Source organism: Rhinopithecus bieti, unplaced genomic scaffold (genome assembly GCF_001698545.2).
Source record: "Rhinopithecus bieti isolate Rb0 unplaced genomic scaffold, ASM169854v2 scaffold_16234, whole genome shotgun sequence".
NCBI classification, from domain to species: domain Eukaryota; kingdom Metazoa; phylum Chordata; class Mammalia; order Primates; family Cercopithecidae; genus Rhinopithecus; species Rhinopithecus bieti.
This window is the reverse complement of record NW_016808946.1, coordinates 621,814-635,203: the sequence shown is the minus strand read 5'-3', so window position 1 is coordinate 635,203 and position 13,390 is coordinate 621,814. Positions and strand designations below refer to the sequence as shown.

The 13,390-nt window shown below is 43.2% G+C and overlaps 1 protein-coding gene across 3 annotated transcripts in view; it reads right to left on the bottom strand.

Moving 5' to 3' along the window:
- The window catches only part of UBE4B (ubiquitination factor E4B), an 81,050-nt gene that overhangs the window by 30,763 nt on the left and 36,897 nt on the right, over positions 1-13,390 (bottom strand). For all 3 annotated transcript variants that reach the window (XM_017888005.1, XM_017888006.1, XM_017888007.1), the window contains 4 exons: positions 7,502-7,601; positions 5,774-5,901; positions 3,139-3,237; positions 1,176-1,411 (listed from right to left, as the gene is read on the bottom strand). In XM_017888005.1, the coding sequence (XP_017743494.1) occupies positions 1,176-1,411; positions 3,139-3,237; positions 5,774-5,901; positions 7,502-7,601 (563 nt within the window). The remainder of the gene's footprint in view (positions 1-1,175; positions 1,412-3,138; positions 3,238-5,773; positions 5,902-7,501; positions 7,602-13,390) is intronic.

Sequence of the window (13,390 nt, the reverse complement as noted above, 5' to 3'; positions counted from 1 at the left end):
TGGAGCGCACTGGCATGATCTCGGCTCACTGCAATCTCTGCCTCCTAGGTTCAAGCGATTCTCGTGCCTCAGCCTCCTGAGTAGCTGGGAAGACAGGTGTCGCCACCACGCCCAGCTAATTTTTGTATTTTTAGTAGAGATGGGGCTTCTCCATGTTGGCCAGGCTGGTCTCAAATTCCCGATCTCAGGTCATCCACCCCTCCAAAGTGCTGGGATTACAGGCGTGAGCCACCGCGCCCGGCCGTAAAAGCGTTTTTAAGGCTCTTGGTGTGGGCTGCTAAATTGCCTTTTAGAAAGGCTTTAAATTTACATTCTCATGGGAGTTTCATAGCACGAAATCTGCACACTGGTATAGGGTAGATTAAGCAGGTTTTTTGCAGGTTAGCTTACTTCTCTACGACCATGTTTGCACCAGAAATTTTCCACTTAAGAAATAAATTTGACAGACGAAAAGTGGTTTTTTTTTTGTTTTTTTTTTTTTGAGACGGAGTCTCATTCGCTCACTCAGGCTGGAGTACAGTGGCAGGAATTCGGCTCACTGCAACCTCCGCCTCCCGGGTTCAAGCGATTCTCCTCACTCAACCTCCCTGGGACTACAGGTGCCCGCCACGACGCCTGGCTAATTTTTTTTTGTATTTTTAGTAGAGACGGGGTTTCACCATACTGGCCAGGCTGGTCTTGAACTCCTGACCTTGTGATCTGCCCGCCTCGGCCTCCCAAAGTGCTGGGATTACAGGAGTCAGCCACCGTACCCGGCCCAAGAATATGCATTTTTAACAAGCTCCCTGTTATACCCACACTTTGGAAACTGGGTTATAGGATAGTGTTAAAAAACAAATGCTTTCAGTTCAAAGGTAAAATGAACCAGATAATTCCATTCAGATAACACTACCAACTTGTACTGTTGATACCAACTGGGTCTTGGTGTTAATCATCTGACTTTCGATGGTTCCTGCTGAATCATCAGAGACCAGTAGGTGAAATGGTTGTCCTATTCCCAAGTACTCAGGGCAAGACGAACCGAAAGTACATCCTCTGCAGGTCACAGGTTAGTTGGTTATAGACAGAGGTAGCAGGATATTAGGTAAGAGACTTAGGGCAACGTCGTCCACTAGCTTTAGATGACCTTGCCTAAGTGTAGCACATGGCAGGCCATGTGTGTTCCAGCAACCTACCTGTATAAAACTTCATCAGGGAAGGTACCAACAACTTGGTGGAGAGAGGATGGTTCTCAATCATTTCAAAAAACTTCTGGGTTCGCGGCTGAACAGCAGGGTTGGTCATAAACATGACTTCTACCAGTTTGGCCACCAAATATGGGTTTCGGATGTAGTTCTGGTTGCACAACATCACAACAAGGAACATCACAATATCCTGAGTACAGGGCTCATAAAGCGCCTGGGGAGAGTATCTGAATAGAGGCAAGAAGAGCAAGAAAGAGACTACTGAGAAACTCACCTTGGGTGAGGGCTGGTGTCAGCTGAGTGAGGAGGGGAAGGCAGGATAAATAGGTTTAGGAGTGCCCTTGAACTCGTTCAGTTTACAGTGACTTTTGTTTTTTTTTTTTTTTGAGATGGAGCCTCGCTCTGTCACCCAGGCTGGAGTGCAGTGGCACGATTTCGGCTCACTGCAAGCTCACCCTCCCAAGTTCAAGCGATTCTCCTGCCTCAGCCTCCTGAGTAGCTGGGACTACAGGTGCCCGCCACCATGCCCAGCTGATTTTTGTATTTTTAGTACAGACGGGGTTTCACCATGTTGGCCAGGATGGTCTCGATCTTTTGACCTTGTGATTCACTCGCCTTGGCCTCCCAAAGTGCTGGGATTACAGACATGAGCCATTGCATCCAGCCTATAGTGACTATTTATACTGTAACAAGACAGATTTAAAACCAAACGTGGTTACTTGGCTGTAGCATGTTATATTAATGACAAATGTAACTTATGATTAAATCAGATAAGCTTCACAAAAGATCATCACTACCAAAACATCATAAAAATTTTGATAGTTATTTGTTTAATCTCTGTTGAAAATGAGAATAAATGAAATTTTTCAAATAGGTGTCTTTTGTATCACTGCGCGTAGAACAAATTTTAAAATGTGACTTGAGTTGCTTAAATTCCGAGGTTGGTTTTTTTTTAACAAATAAACCATGCTTTTGAGTCACTTTTAAAATTTTGTACCAATTAAAATCACGTGTCACCAATGATTTGGGTTTTTTTTGTGTGTTGCCCAGTCTGGAGTGTAGTGGCATGATCTCCACTCACTGCAACTTCTGCCTCTATTTGGGCATTTTTTTAAAGGTAGCTTTTTTGACAGCAATATAACTTGCTCCATTTAGTTTTGGCTCTTATTTTAAAATCATTTATACTAATTTTGTTTTTTTCCATTGTTTGTTACAAAACTTTCACAATTTGTATTCTGTGACTGGGGACCTATACTATTTATTTATTTATTTTTAAAGAGATGCAGATTTGCTACATTGCCCAGACTGGTCTTGAACTAGGCTCAAGCAATCCTCCCGCATGTCTGGGACTACAAGCATGAGCCACAGTGCCCAGCGTGACTCTGACTTTTCACAGTAGACTTCACATACCACTCCCTCAGCTAGCCATAGGTGCCAAGGGATTGAAATTGTAATTCTTCTAACCTGTAATGTTTTAGAAAGAAAATGTTAATTTGATAAACCAAATAAGGATTTGAAAAAAAAAAATTAAAACCCTACAGTATCAGTTGTAAATTCAAACCAACTTTTGGTAAGCATTCTCCAATTTTACAATTGAGACAAATTTTAGTACAAAATATAGATGTGGATATTTCTGGGTTTGGGATGTTCATTCAGGCATTTATAAACTGCTCCTTCTGTTGCTCAGAAACACATATTCAACTATTAGAAATTCAACTCAATTTTCACAGAATACATTATCTGCACTGTTCATCCTGCCTCTGACTTTGAGATATTATTCGAATTGGACTGGTGCCACAGTTGGATTTATTTTTTGCAGTCTCTAGGTAGCATTCAGTAGCAACAGTTACATCAAATTTCAGGCATGAAATGGAGGTTTGCAACACAGCTCAGAATACTATAGTATTATGCATAAAAACATATTATAACTATATAAAATATTAAAGGCACTTACTGTACAATAAAAAATAAAAATTCTGCAACATCTTCTACATAAAACTCAGGCAATGCTGCAAATACCTTGGGGACATCTGAATTTAAAGGCAGCGTTATACTGTCAAAGAGAAAAAAAACACAATTTATAAAATGAAATTATGGTACATTAAACTACAAAGAGTATTACATTACCGTCAAATCAGTATTTCATTTGGAGAAAAAATTCATTCTGTAATATAACTATGTAATAAATACACAGGCAAAGAAACTACAACCAGAAGTGAACAGGGAATAATGAAGACAGTACATATGCAAGGGTATACGTGAAATGTTTTCCTTTTCTTGATTTCTTTTTTTTCTCCCCTGAGACGGAGTCTCACTCTGGCACCCAGGCTGGAGTGCAGTGGCGCAATCTCAGCTCACTGCAACCTCCGCCTCCCAGATTCAATAGATTCTCATGTCTCAGCCTCCTGAATAGCTGAGATTACAGAGATTATAGGCATGCGCGCGCCACCATACCTGGCTAATTTTTGTATTTGCATTAGAAACAAGGTTTCACCATGTTGGCCAGGCTGGTCTCAAACTCCTGACCTCAACTGATCCACCTGCCTTGGCTTCCCAAAGTGCTGGGTTTACAGGTGTGAGCCACCACACCCAGCCCTTCTCTTGATTTCTTTTTTTTTTAGACGGAGTCTCACCCTGTCACCCAGGTTGGAGTGCAGTGACGCGATCTCAGCTCACTGCAACCTCTGCCTCCAGGGTTCAAGCAACTTTTGTGCCTCAGGCTCCCGAGTAGCTGGGATTACAGGCACTTGCCAGCACACCTGGCTAATTTTTGTATTTTTAGTAGAGACGGGGTTTCACCATGTTGGTCAGGCTGGTCTCGAACTCCTGACCTCAAGTGATCTGCCCGCCTTGGCCTCCCAAATTGCTGGGATTACAGATTTGAGCCACCACGCCCGGCCTTCTTGATTTCTCGTTAAGGTTCATGCAATAAATAAAATGGGAAGGAAATAAAAAGGTCATATTTGGTCATTTTGTGCAACTCAAACTATCTGAGACAACCGAGCTACACATGTTTTTTGTTTTTGTTTTTGTTTTTTTCTTTGAGACGGAGTCTTGCTCTGTTGCCCAGGCTGGAGTGCAGTGGTGCAATCTTGGCTCACTGCAACCTCTGCCTCCTGGGTTCAAGCAATTCTTGCGCCTCAGCCTCCTGAATAGCTGGGATTACAGGTGTCTGCCACCACACCTGGCTAATTTTTGTATTTTTAGTAGAGATGGGGTTTCGCCATGTTGGCCAGGCTGGTCTCAGACTCCTGACATCAAGTGATCCACCTGCCTTGGCCTCCCAAAGTGCTGGGATTACAGACGTGAGCTACGGCGCCCGGCCTTCTTGATTTCTTGTTAAGGTTAATGCAATAAGTAAAATGGGAAGGAAATAAAATGGTCATATTTGGTCGTTTTGTGCAACCCAAACTGTCTGAGACAACGAGCTACACGTTTTCTTTTTTCTTTTTTTTTTTGAGACAGAGTCTTGCTCTGTCACCCAGGCTGGAGAGCAGTGGCGTGATCTCAGCTCACTGCAAGCTCTGCCTCCCAGGTTCACACCATTCTTCTGCCTCCGCCTCCCGAGTAGCTGGGACCGCAGGCACCCGCCACTGCGCCCGGCTAATTTTTTGTATTTTTAGTAGAGACAGGGTTTCACGGTGTTAGCCAGGATGGTCTCGATCTCCTGACCATGTGATCCACCTGCCTCGGCCTCCCAAAGTGCTGGGATTACAGGCACAAGCCACCGCACCCGGCTTACACACATATTTTAAACAATATTTTCCATATCTTCACAGATCTTGGGCCAATCTCACCAACATCAGTGAACCAGAGACTTCATAACAGTAAAATAATAATAATAAATAAAAGAAAAATGGTCGACTGGAGGAAATGACCAGTTGATCTTGGTGTTGATCACCAAGTGATCAACAATGTTCTTAGCTCACTCTCTGAATTAGCTGGGTATTCCTGGACCCAGTGCTTAGGAGGGCCTAATATTATCTCCAGCTTTTGGCTTCCAATTTATAGATTTCTCTATCAATCAATCAAAGACTTTATAGCAAATTTTAAAGAAAACTTGTCAAAATTAAAATAACAGGTGTTGACATTCACCTACTATTGTAACTAATCACAGGGAAAACACCTATCAATATAACTACATAATCCATATAAATGAAATCTGGAAATTGAGAGGTGAATTCTCTTTTTTTTTGAGTCTTGCTCTGTTGCCCAGGCTGGAGTGCAGTAGCATGATCGTGGCTCACTGCAACCTCCGCCTCCCGGGTTCAAACGATTCTCATGCTTCAGCCTCCTGAGTAGCTGTGACTACAGGCATCTGCCACCAAGCCCGGCTAATTTTTGTATTTTTAGTAGAGACAGGGTTTTGCCATATTGGCCAGGCTGGTCTTGAACTTCTGACCTCAAGTTATCCGTCCGCCTCAGCCTCCCAAAGTGCTGGGATTATAGGCGTGAGCCACCACGCCTTGCCGAGAAGTGAATTCTTGATAAAGAAAGGGTTTTGGTTTTAGTTATCAACTTTGAAGGACAATAAAGACAACATAGCCCAGCCAAGGAGGGACGAGGGAAACAGGAAGAAGCACACTCACTCGGGATATGCGGGGTCCAGGATGCGGAGCAGCAGCTGAATGAGAAGGCCATAAAAATTCAGACATCTTCTCAGGAAGCTCTCGTCAAGTAGGCCAGCATCAGCACAGGCCTTGCACCGTACCAGTTTCTGTGGAAGCAGGGATGCCCCCACCCAAAGATCAGTCAGTAGCTAAGTCCCTGCAGGGGGACTGGGCAGGGACTGGGGTCCGGAGATGGGAAGTTTGGGTTCCAGAGCTTCTAGAGCTTCATCTCTAACTAGCTATAAGATGCTGGTTGTGTCTCAAGATCTTTTTCCTGAGAAAAACAAAGGCATGGCAAGCAAACCACTGGGGACCACCAGGTCTAGCACACAGTTAAAGCTCAAAATGGTGAGTTACAAGGGTCACAAGCAAATAACTTGATCAGGAGAGGGTGGTGACAGGGGAGGTCCTTTTGTCAGGGCGGTTAGTGGGAAAAAGCCAAACAATCTGTGTTTGAATTCCAGCGCCACCTCTTACGAGCTGCCCTTGGGCAAAATGCTGTCCACTAAGGATGGAATTCCTACCTAGAGGCCTGTTGATAGAATTACACACACATGCATACACACACTGACGTATACATTTAAACAGTTTTTTTGTTTTTGTTTTTGTTTTTTGAGACAGAGTCTTGCTCTGTTGCCCAGGCTGAAGTTTAGTGGCGCGATCTTGGCTGACTGCAACCTCCGCCTGCCAGGTTCAAGCAATTCTCCTGCCTCAGCCTCCCAAGTAGCTGGGATTACAGGTGCCCACCATCATGCCTGGCTAATTTATTGTATTTTTAGGAGGGATGGGGTTTCACCATGTCGGCCAGGCTGGTCTCGAACTCCTGACCTCAGGTGATCTGCCCGCCTCGGCCTCCCAAAGTGATTACAGGTGTGAGCCACCATGCCTGGCAATTTAAGCAGTTTATAGACCCCCTTGAAACACATCTGTGGACTGCTTAGGGGGACCCACAGACCCCAGATAAGGGCCCCTGGTTAACTGTGTATCTTGAAGAAGTCTAGTCTATTAGTAAATAAAACTGAAATCTTAACTTGTACTAGAAAGCTATGTCAGGTAAACTTTCCACATATTATCCTACTATTCAACAGAATGCATGACCAGCTAACATTCAGGTTTATAAGTGGAACATGAATAGAAGAAAAATGAATAAATTTGCTATCTATGCTTTATTTGTACAATGTCAGCTGGCATATGTTTTTAGCTATGTCTCACCAGCAAGAATATTCCCTTCTATAGTTAGGTTTTGTGTGATGAATCATTTTCAATTAAAAAGGAAGAATGGGGGGCAAAGGAAAGAGATCTTTCCACTACCACAGATGCGCTTTGTCAAATACCCTGAAAATGCATGGCTGGATACACTGGAGTGTGCGTGAGTGTTGGGGCAGGGGGTGGGAGACAGCAGGTGAGGAGGGCCTTGCATAAGGCAGGGAAGGGGAGGTGACGTTAAACTAAGAATCATAAAACCCATTAAGAATTTATAGTCACAGCAGAAGCATATCTATCCATATTCTGTCCTAAGATTGAAATCATTATATACAGATATAAGTAAGATTATCAACAAGTTTTAAAATGTACTATTTTATCGGAAGGGAAAAGAATAACAAAGAAAAAGTAAGGACACTAAACTGCTCACTCAAGGCATATATTCTGTTGGGAAAATTATCATTATGAGGCTGGTCTATAATTATTCCACTTAACTATACAAACCTTAAGCTGAGTTTTACAGCGCTTCAGCATTTCGCGGTGTCTAGTTGCCAGTGGGGAATCTTTCCATTGGCTTTCATTATTTTTCAAATCTTCTACAGTTCTGAAATCAAAGACTAACAGTCAAATGAAAGAAAACAGCTGGATCCATCTTATCCATTCATCTCGCCCATTTCACTGACTCTCACACGCAGTTGTTTTCGCATTGTAACATCTTAAAAATCGGAGTATATCTTACAACCAATGGCAAGTTATAATTTAATTGGCAGCATCTTTCTTTCTCTCTCTCTCTCTCTCCCTCCCTCCCTCCCTCCCTCCCTTCCTTCCTCCCTTCCTCCCTTCCTTCCTTCCTTCCTTCCTTCCTGAGTCTTGCTCTGTCACCAGGCTGGAGTGCGGTGGCGCAATCTCCACACACTGCAACCTCCGCCTCCTGGGTTCAAGTGGTTCTCCTGCCTCAACCTCACAAGTAGCTGGGATTACAGGTGCCCATCACCACGCCCAGCTAATTTTTTGTATTTGTAGTAGAGACGGGGTTTCACTCTGTTGGCCAGGCTGGTCTCAAACTCCTGACCTTGTGGTCTGCCTGCCCGGCCTCCCAAAGTGCTGGGATTACAGGCGTGAGCTGCCGCGTCTGGGCATATTTTTCTTTTTTATTGGTTCCTAAAACAATGATGTGTCTTCAAATGGATGGCACTACAGATTTGGTGAAACATAATCTTTTTTGCTGCAAGAAAGTACATTGTTCCCTTATTTTTCTGGGAGGGAAAAAAAGAAGTCTCTTATGAAAATTCAAGGTTACTTTGCCTATTCAATTACCCAAAACAAACGGCTATTTTACTAACGGCATCATCCTTTACAACTGTTCCCTCTGCTTGGAATGCTCTTCTCTGAGGTTATCTCTGGCTTGGCTCCTTCACTCCCTCCAGGTGTCTGCTCCAACACCACCTGTCTCTGCAGTAAAGGCTTCCCCATCACCTAATATGCTGCATATTTTAAAGACTGACTCAACATTATTTCAACCCCTTTCTATCATGACTAGTTGTGTGTAATATCTAGAGTATTACACATATCTAGTTGTGTGTAATACTAGAGTTTGCTAAATCTCCAAAAGTTACATTTCCTAGACTCCCCTCCTGCCAGCATTTCTGTAAGACCGAGTTTTCACCGAGATGAACCCTCACTGAAGGCAGGGTGATTACTGTGAAGTGACTGCGTGATTGCATGATCCTTCTGCAAGTACAGTGGTAGTGGGGTTTCGGCTGAAGCAGTGGCAGAGGCTGTGCTGTCAAGCTGACCTCCGAAGCAGCTTCCTTGTTCAAAGTATAGCTCTGGGAATCTTCTATTACAGCCATTCCAATGATTCAATAATCCAACTAGTTCCCCTTTCTGCTTATCCCAGAAGAATTGGATTCTTTTGTCTACAACTGAAACATGAGTATGGTAGACAAAAGAATGGCTCCTCCAAAGTTGTCACATCTGAATCCTTTGAGGGAACCTGTGAACATATGATCTCACATGGCAAAAGGGACGTTGTAGATGTGATTAAGGGTATGTATGGGCTTTGAGATGGGAAGATTATCTTGGATGATTTGGGACGGCCCAATATAATCACAAACGTCCTTCTAAGAGAAAAAAGGACTCAGAGACAGAGAAGGAGATGTGACAATGGGACAATGGAAGCAAAGGTCAGAGAGAGATGGAGATCTTGTTGCTGTCTTTTTTTTTTTTTTTTTTTGAGATGGAGTCTCGCTCTGTCACCCAGGCTGGAGTGCAGTGGCGCAATCTTGGCTCACTGCAAGCTCCGCCTCCCGGGTTCACGCCATTCTCCTGCCTCAGCCTCCAGAGTAGCTGGGACTACAGGCACACGCCACCAAGCCCGGCTAACTTTTGTATTTTAGTAGAGACGAGGTTTCACCGTGTTAGCCAGGATGGTCTTGATCTCCTGACCTCATGATCCGCCTGCCTCGGCCTCCCAAAGTGTTGGGATTACAGGCCACCGCAGGCCACCGCGCCTGGCCCTTTTTTTTTGTTTTAAGACCGAGTCTCACTTTATTGCCCAGGCTGGAGTGAAGTGGCATCATCTGACTCACTGCAGCCTCTGCCTCCCAGGTTCAAGCGATTCTCCTGCCACAGCCTCCCAAGTAGCTGGGATTATAGGCACCTGCCACCAGGCCTGGCTAATTTTTGTATTTTTAGTAGAGATGGGGTTTCAACATGTTGGCCAGGCTGATCTCGAACTTCTGATCTCAAATGATCTGCCTGCCTCGGCCTCCCAAAGTGCTGGGATTACAGGCATGAGCCACTGTGCCTGGCCTTGTTTTTTGCTTTTTTGAGACAAGGTCTCTCACTCTGTTGCCCTGGAGTGCAGTGGCATGATCTCAGCTCATTGCAACCTTTGCTTCCCGGGTTCAAGCAATTCTTGCACCTCAGCCTCCTGAGTAGCAGGGACTACGAGGGTGTGTTACCATGCCTGGCTAATTTTTGTATTTTCTGGTAGAAAAGGGTTTCACCATGTTGACCAGGCTGGTCTCAAACTCCTGACTTCAAATGATCCACCCACCTCAGCCTCCCAAAGTGCTGGTATATACCAGGCAAGAGAAGGAGATCTAAAGATACTATGTTGCTAGCTTGGAAAATACAGTAAGGCAGTGTGGGGGTGGGATGGCAGGTGGTGGTGATGAGCAGAGGAACATAGGCAGCTTTTAGAAGATGGAAAAGGCAAAGGAGATTCTCCCCTAGAGCCTCCGGAGGGAATGCAACCTTGATCTTAAGACTTCTGTTTTTGAGACAGAGTCTCACTCTGTAGCCCAGGCTGGAGTGCAGTGGCGCAATGTCGGTTCACTGCAACCTCCGTCTCCCAGGTTCAAGAAATTCTTGCCTCAGTCTCTTGAGCTGGGACTATAGGCATGTATTACCATGCCCTGCTAATTTTTGTATTTTTAGTACAGAGGAGGTTTCACCATGCTGGCCGGGCTAGTCTCGAACTCTTGACCTCATGTGATCTGCCCACCTTGGCCCCCCAAAGTGTTGCCACTCTGCCTGGCCGATTTTAGGACTCCTGACCTTCAGAACTGTAAGATAGTAGTATGTGTTGTTTTAAGTGACTAAAGTTGTGGTAATTTGTTGCTGCAGTCATAGGAAACTAAGATATTGACCTATATGGTTACTGGTATCACAAGAGTTTATAGGTAACAGGCCTTCACGAAAAAAATGGGTCTCTGGGATCAGTTGTTTAATTGGGCTGGATGGTGAAGATACAATTATTATTTGAGGATGGAACACTGGTAGCCCAAGGCTCTGAGTAGAGAAACAGCTATATAAATGATCACTGGTGATCTGGAATGAGGAGGTGGAGTGGCTACCTCTAATTATGTTGCAGAGTTTATAGAAAAAAAAAAAAAATGACAGGCTTCCGATTTTAAATTCTCATCTCAAGGAAATGTGAATGAACCAGGAAGTTTCTAAGACCACTGTCAAGGAGCAGCTCCAGTTCTACAAATTACAGCACAGAAGAAATTACTAACTTTACTGGACCTCTTATCTCAAAGTTGAGGCAAAGACTGGGACCCAAAGAGTTCAAATGGAGGAGTCTGGGAGAACGAGCTGACTCCAACCTAAATCTTTAAATTCCCTGAGCCTTGCTTGCTGGCAGAAGCAGTTTCTATCATGACCTCATTGGAGGTAGTCATCTTGCAGGAATACTATTTTCCCCTAGGTTCTATCCCATCATCTTTCATTGCTTCCAGAACCACAACTAGAATCAGATCAAGGACTGTCCTTATGGCCTTATTACAAAATTGGATGCAGGAGAAGCACACATTTGAAGAAAAAAAATGGCAAGATTTGTTCATGAGTTATGCTAGTTTTCTATTGCTGCTGTAAGAAGTTACCATAACCTCAGTGGCTCCAAACCACACAATTATAGTCTTAGAGTTCTGGAAGTCTAAAAGGGGTCAGCAGGGATGATTCTTTCTGGAGGCTCTAGGGGAAAACAAGTTTCCTCGCCTTTTCCAGCTTACAGAAGTTACCGATTGGCTCATGACTCCAAACCACTCCAACCTCTGCTTCCCCATCACATTCCGTCTCTCCCTCTGACCCTCCTGATTCCCTCTTATGAAGACCTTTGCAATGACACTGGACCTACCCAGATAATCCAGGATAATCTCCCCAGCTCAAGATCATGAACCTGATACCGCAACTGCAAAGTTCAACTTAGGTAACATATTCACAGGTCGCGAGACCAGGATGTGGGCACCTTTGAGACATCATTATTCTACCTACCACATATGTACTGCAGAAACACGACCGTTATGTCGGGTTATATATGGGAATGGGTTCTGAGGATGCTTGATCAGCAAGAGAAGAAAATGCTGATATACTTCTATGTATGGCTAAAATCACTGACATGATTATACCTACCAGAGACCCTGGATTCAGTATTATTCTGAGTAGGGAGAGGTTCATATTGTGCAACCAACTAGTTGACCGAAACTTTGAATTGACAATGACCTATACTGAATGAAGCTGTGTTGCCAAATATTCTTTGATCTAATTCAGAGGAAATGATTCAAAACTTAAAGAGCTTGGAAAATTAATTATTGGATTTACCATATGTGATTTGCTCAGATAATCCTCTTTCCAATACACATACACACACCCCAACTATGTCCTAGAAGATACTTCTTATATCACAGCATTGAAAAATATACACATGAGGTGAACATGAATGTCTCTGGAAAGCACAATAAAGGCTATCTGTTGCAAGCCAGGAGCAAAGGTTCTAGATGGTTCCATTGAAATAGGACCCTCTAAAGCCAGTGGGAGTGATGGTATTCCAGGAGGTAATCCATCGGAGGATAAAGAAACAGATAAATCCACAATCATAGTTTGAAATTTTTATAAGCTTCTCCCAGTAATTGATATTATAAGCTGATAAAATCATTAGATATAAGGAAAACTTGAACAGAAAATTAACAAACTTGACCTAAATAATATACGTGGAACACTGTAAAAACAACACAGATAGCAGTCTTTTCAGGTCTACTAATGTAAAAGGCTACAAAGTAAGTCTCAATAAACTTCAAAAGACACAAATCACATATATTATATTTTATATATATAATATATTATGTTTTCTTACCATAATGGAATTTAGCTAGAAAACAATCAACAAAAGATACATAGACAAATACCCTAAGAACCTAGAATTTAAATAATATATTTTGAAATAACCCACAGGTTATAGAAGAAAAAACAAAAATTAGAAAACATTTTGAACTGAGTAATAAGATATGATAAACCAAAAATGAGGGATGAAGCTAAGGTCACACTAAGAGGGAAATAAAATACTCTTAAATACACACATAAGTGAAAGAGTTGAAAGGGATGATCTAAATATCCATCTTAAGAGGCAGCAGAAAGCAAATTAAAATGGGCTGGGTGCGGTGGCTCAGGCCTGTAATCCCAGCAAGGCCTAGCTAGGCAGGCGGATCACCTGAGGTCAGGAGTTCAAGACCAGCCTGACCAACATGGAGAAACCCTGTCTCTACTAAAAATACAAAATTAGCTGGGCGTGGTGGCACATGCCTGTAATCCCAGCTACTCAGGAGGCTGAGGCAGGAGAATTGCTTGAACCCAGGAGGTGGAGGTTGCGGTGAGCCAAGATTGCACCACTGCACTCCAGCCTGGGCAACAAGCCTAGACAACAAGAGCAAAACTCCTCTCAAAAAATAAAATAAATAAAAGCAGAAATAATAAGGATCTCACAGACATTAAAATGATAAAAGGATATTATGAACAACTTCATGCCAAAACATTTTCAAACTTTAGAAAAACTGACACAAAATGTAATGAAAATCTAAATAGTCCTATATATGTTAACTGACTTAAATC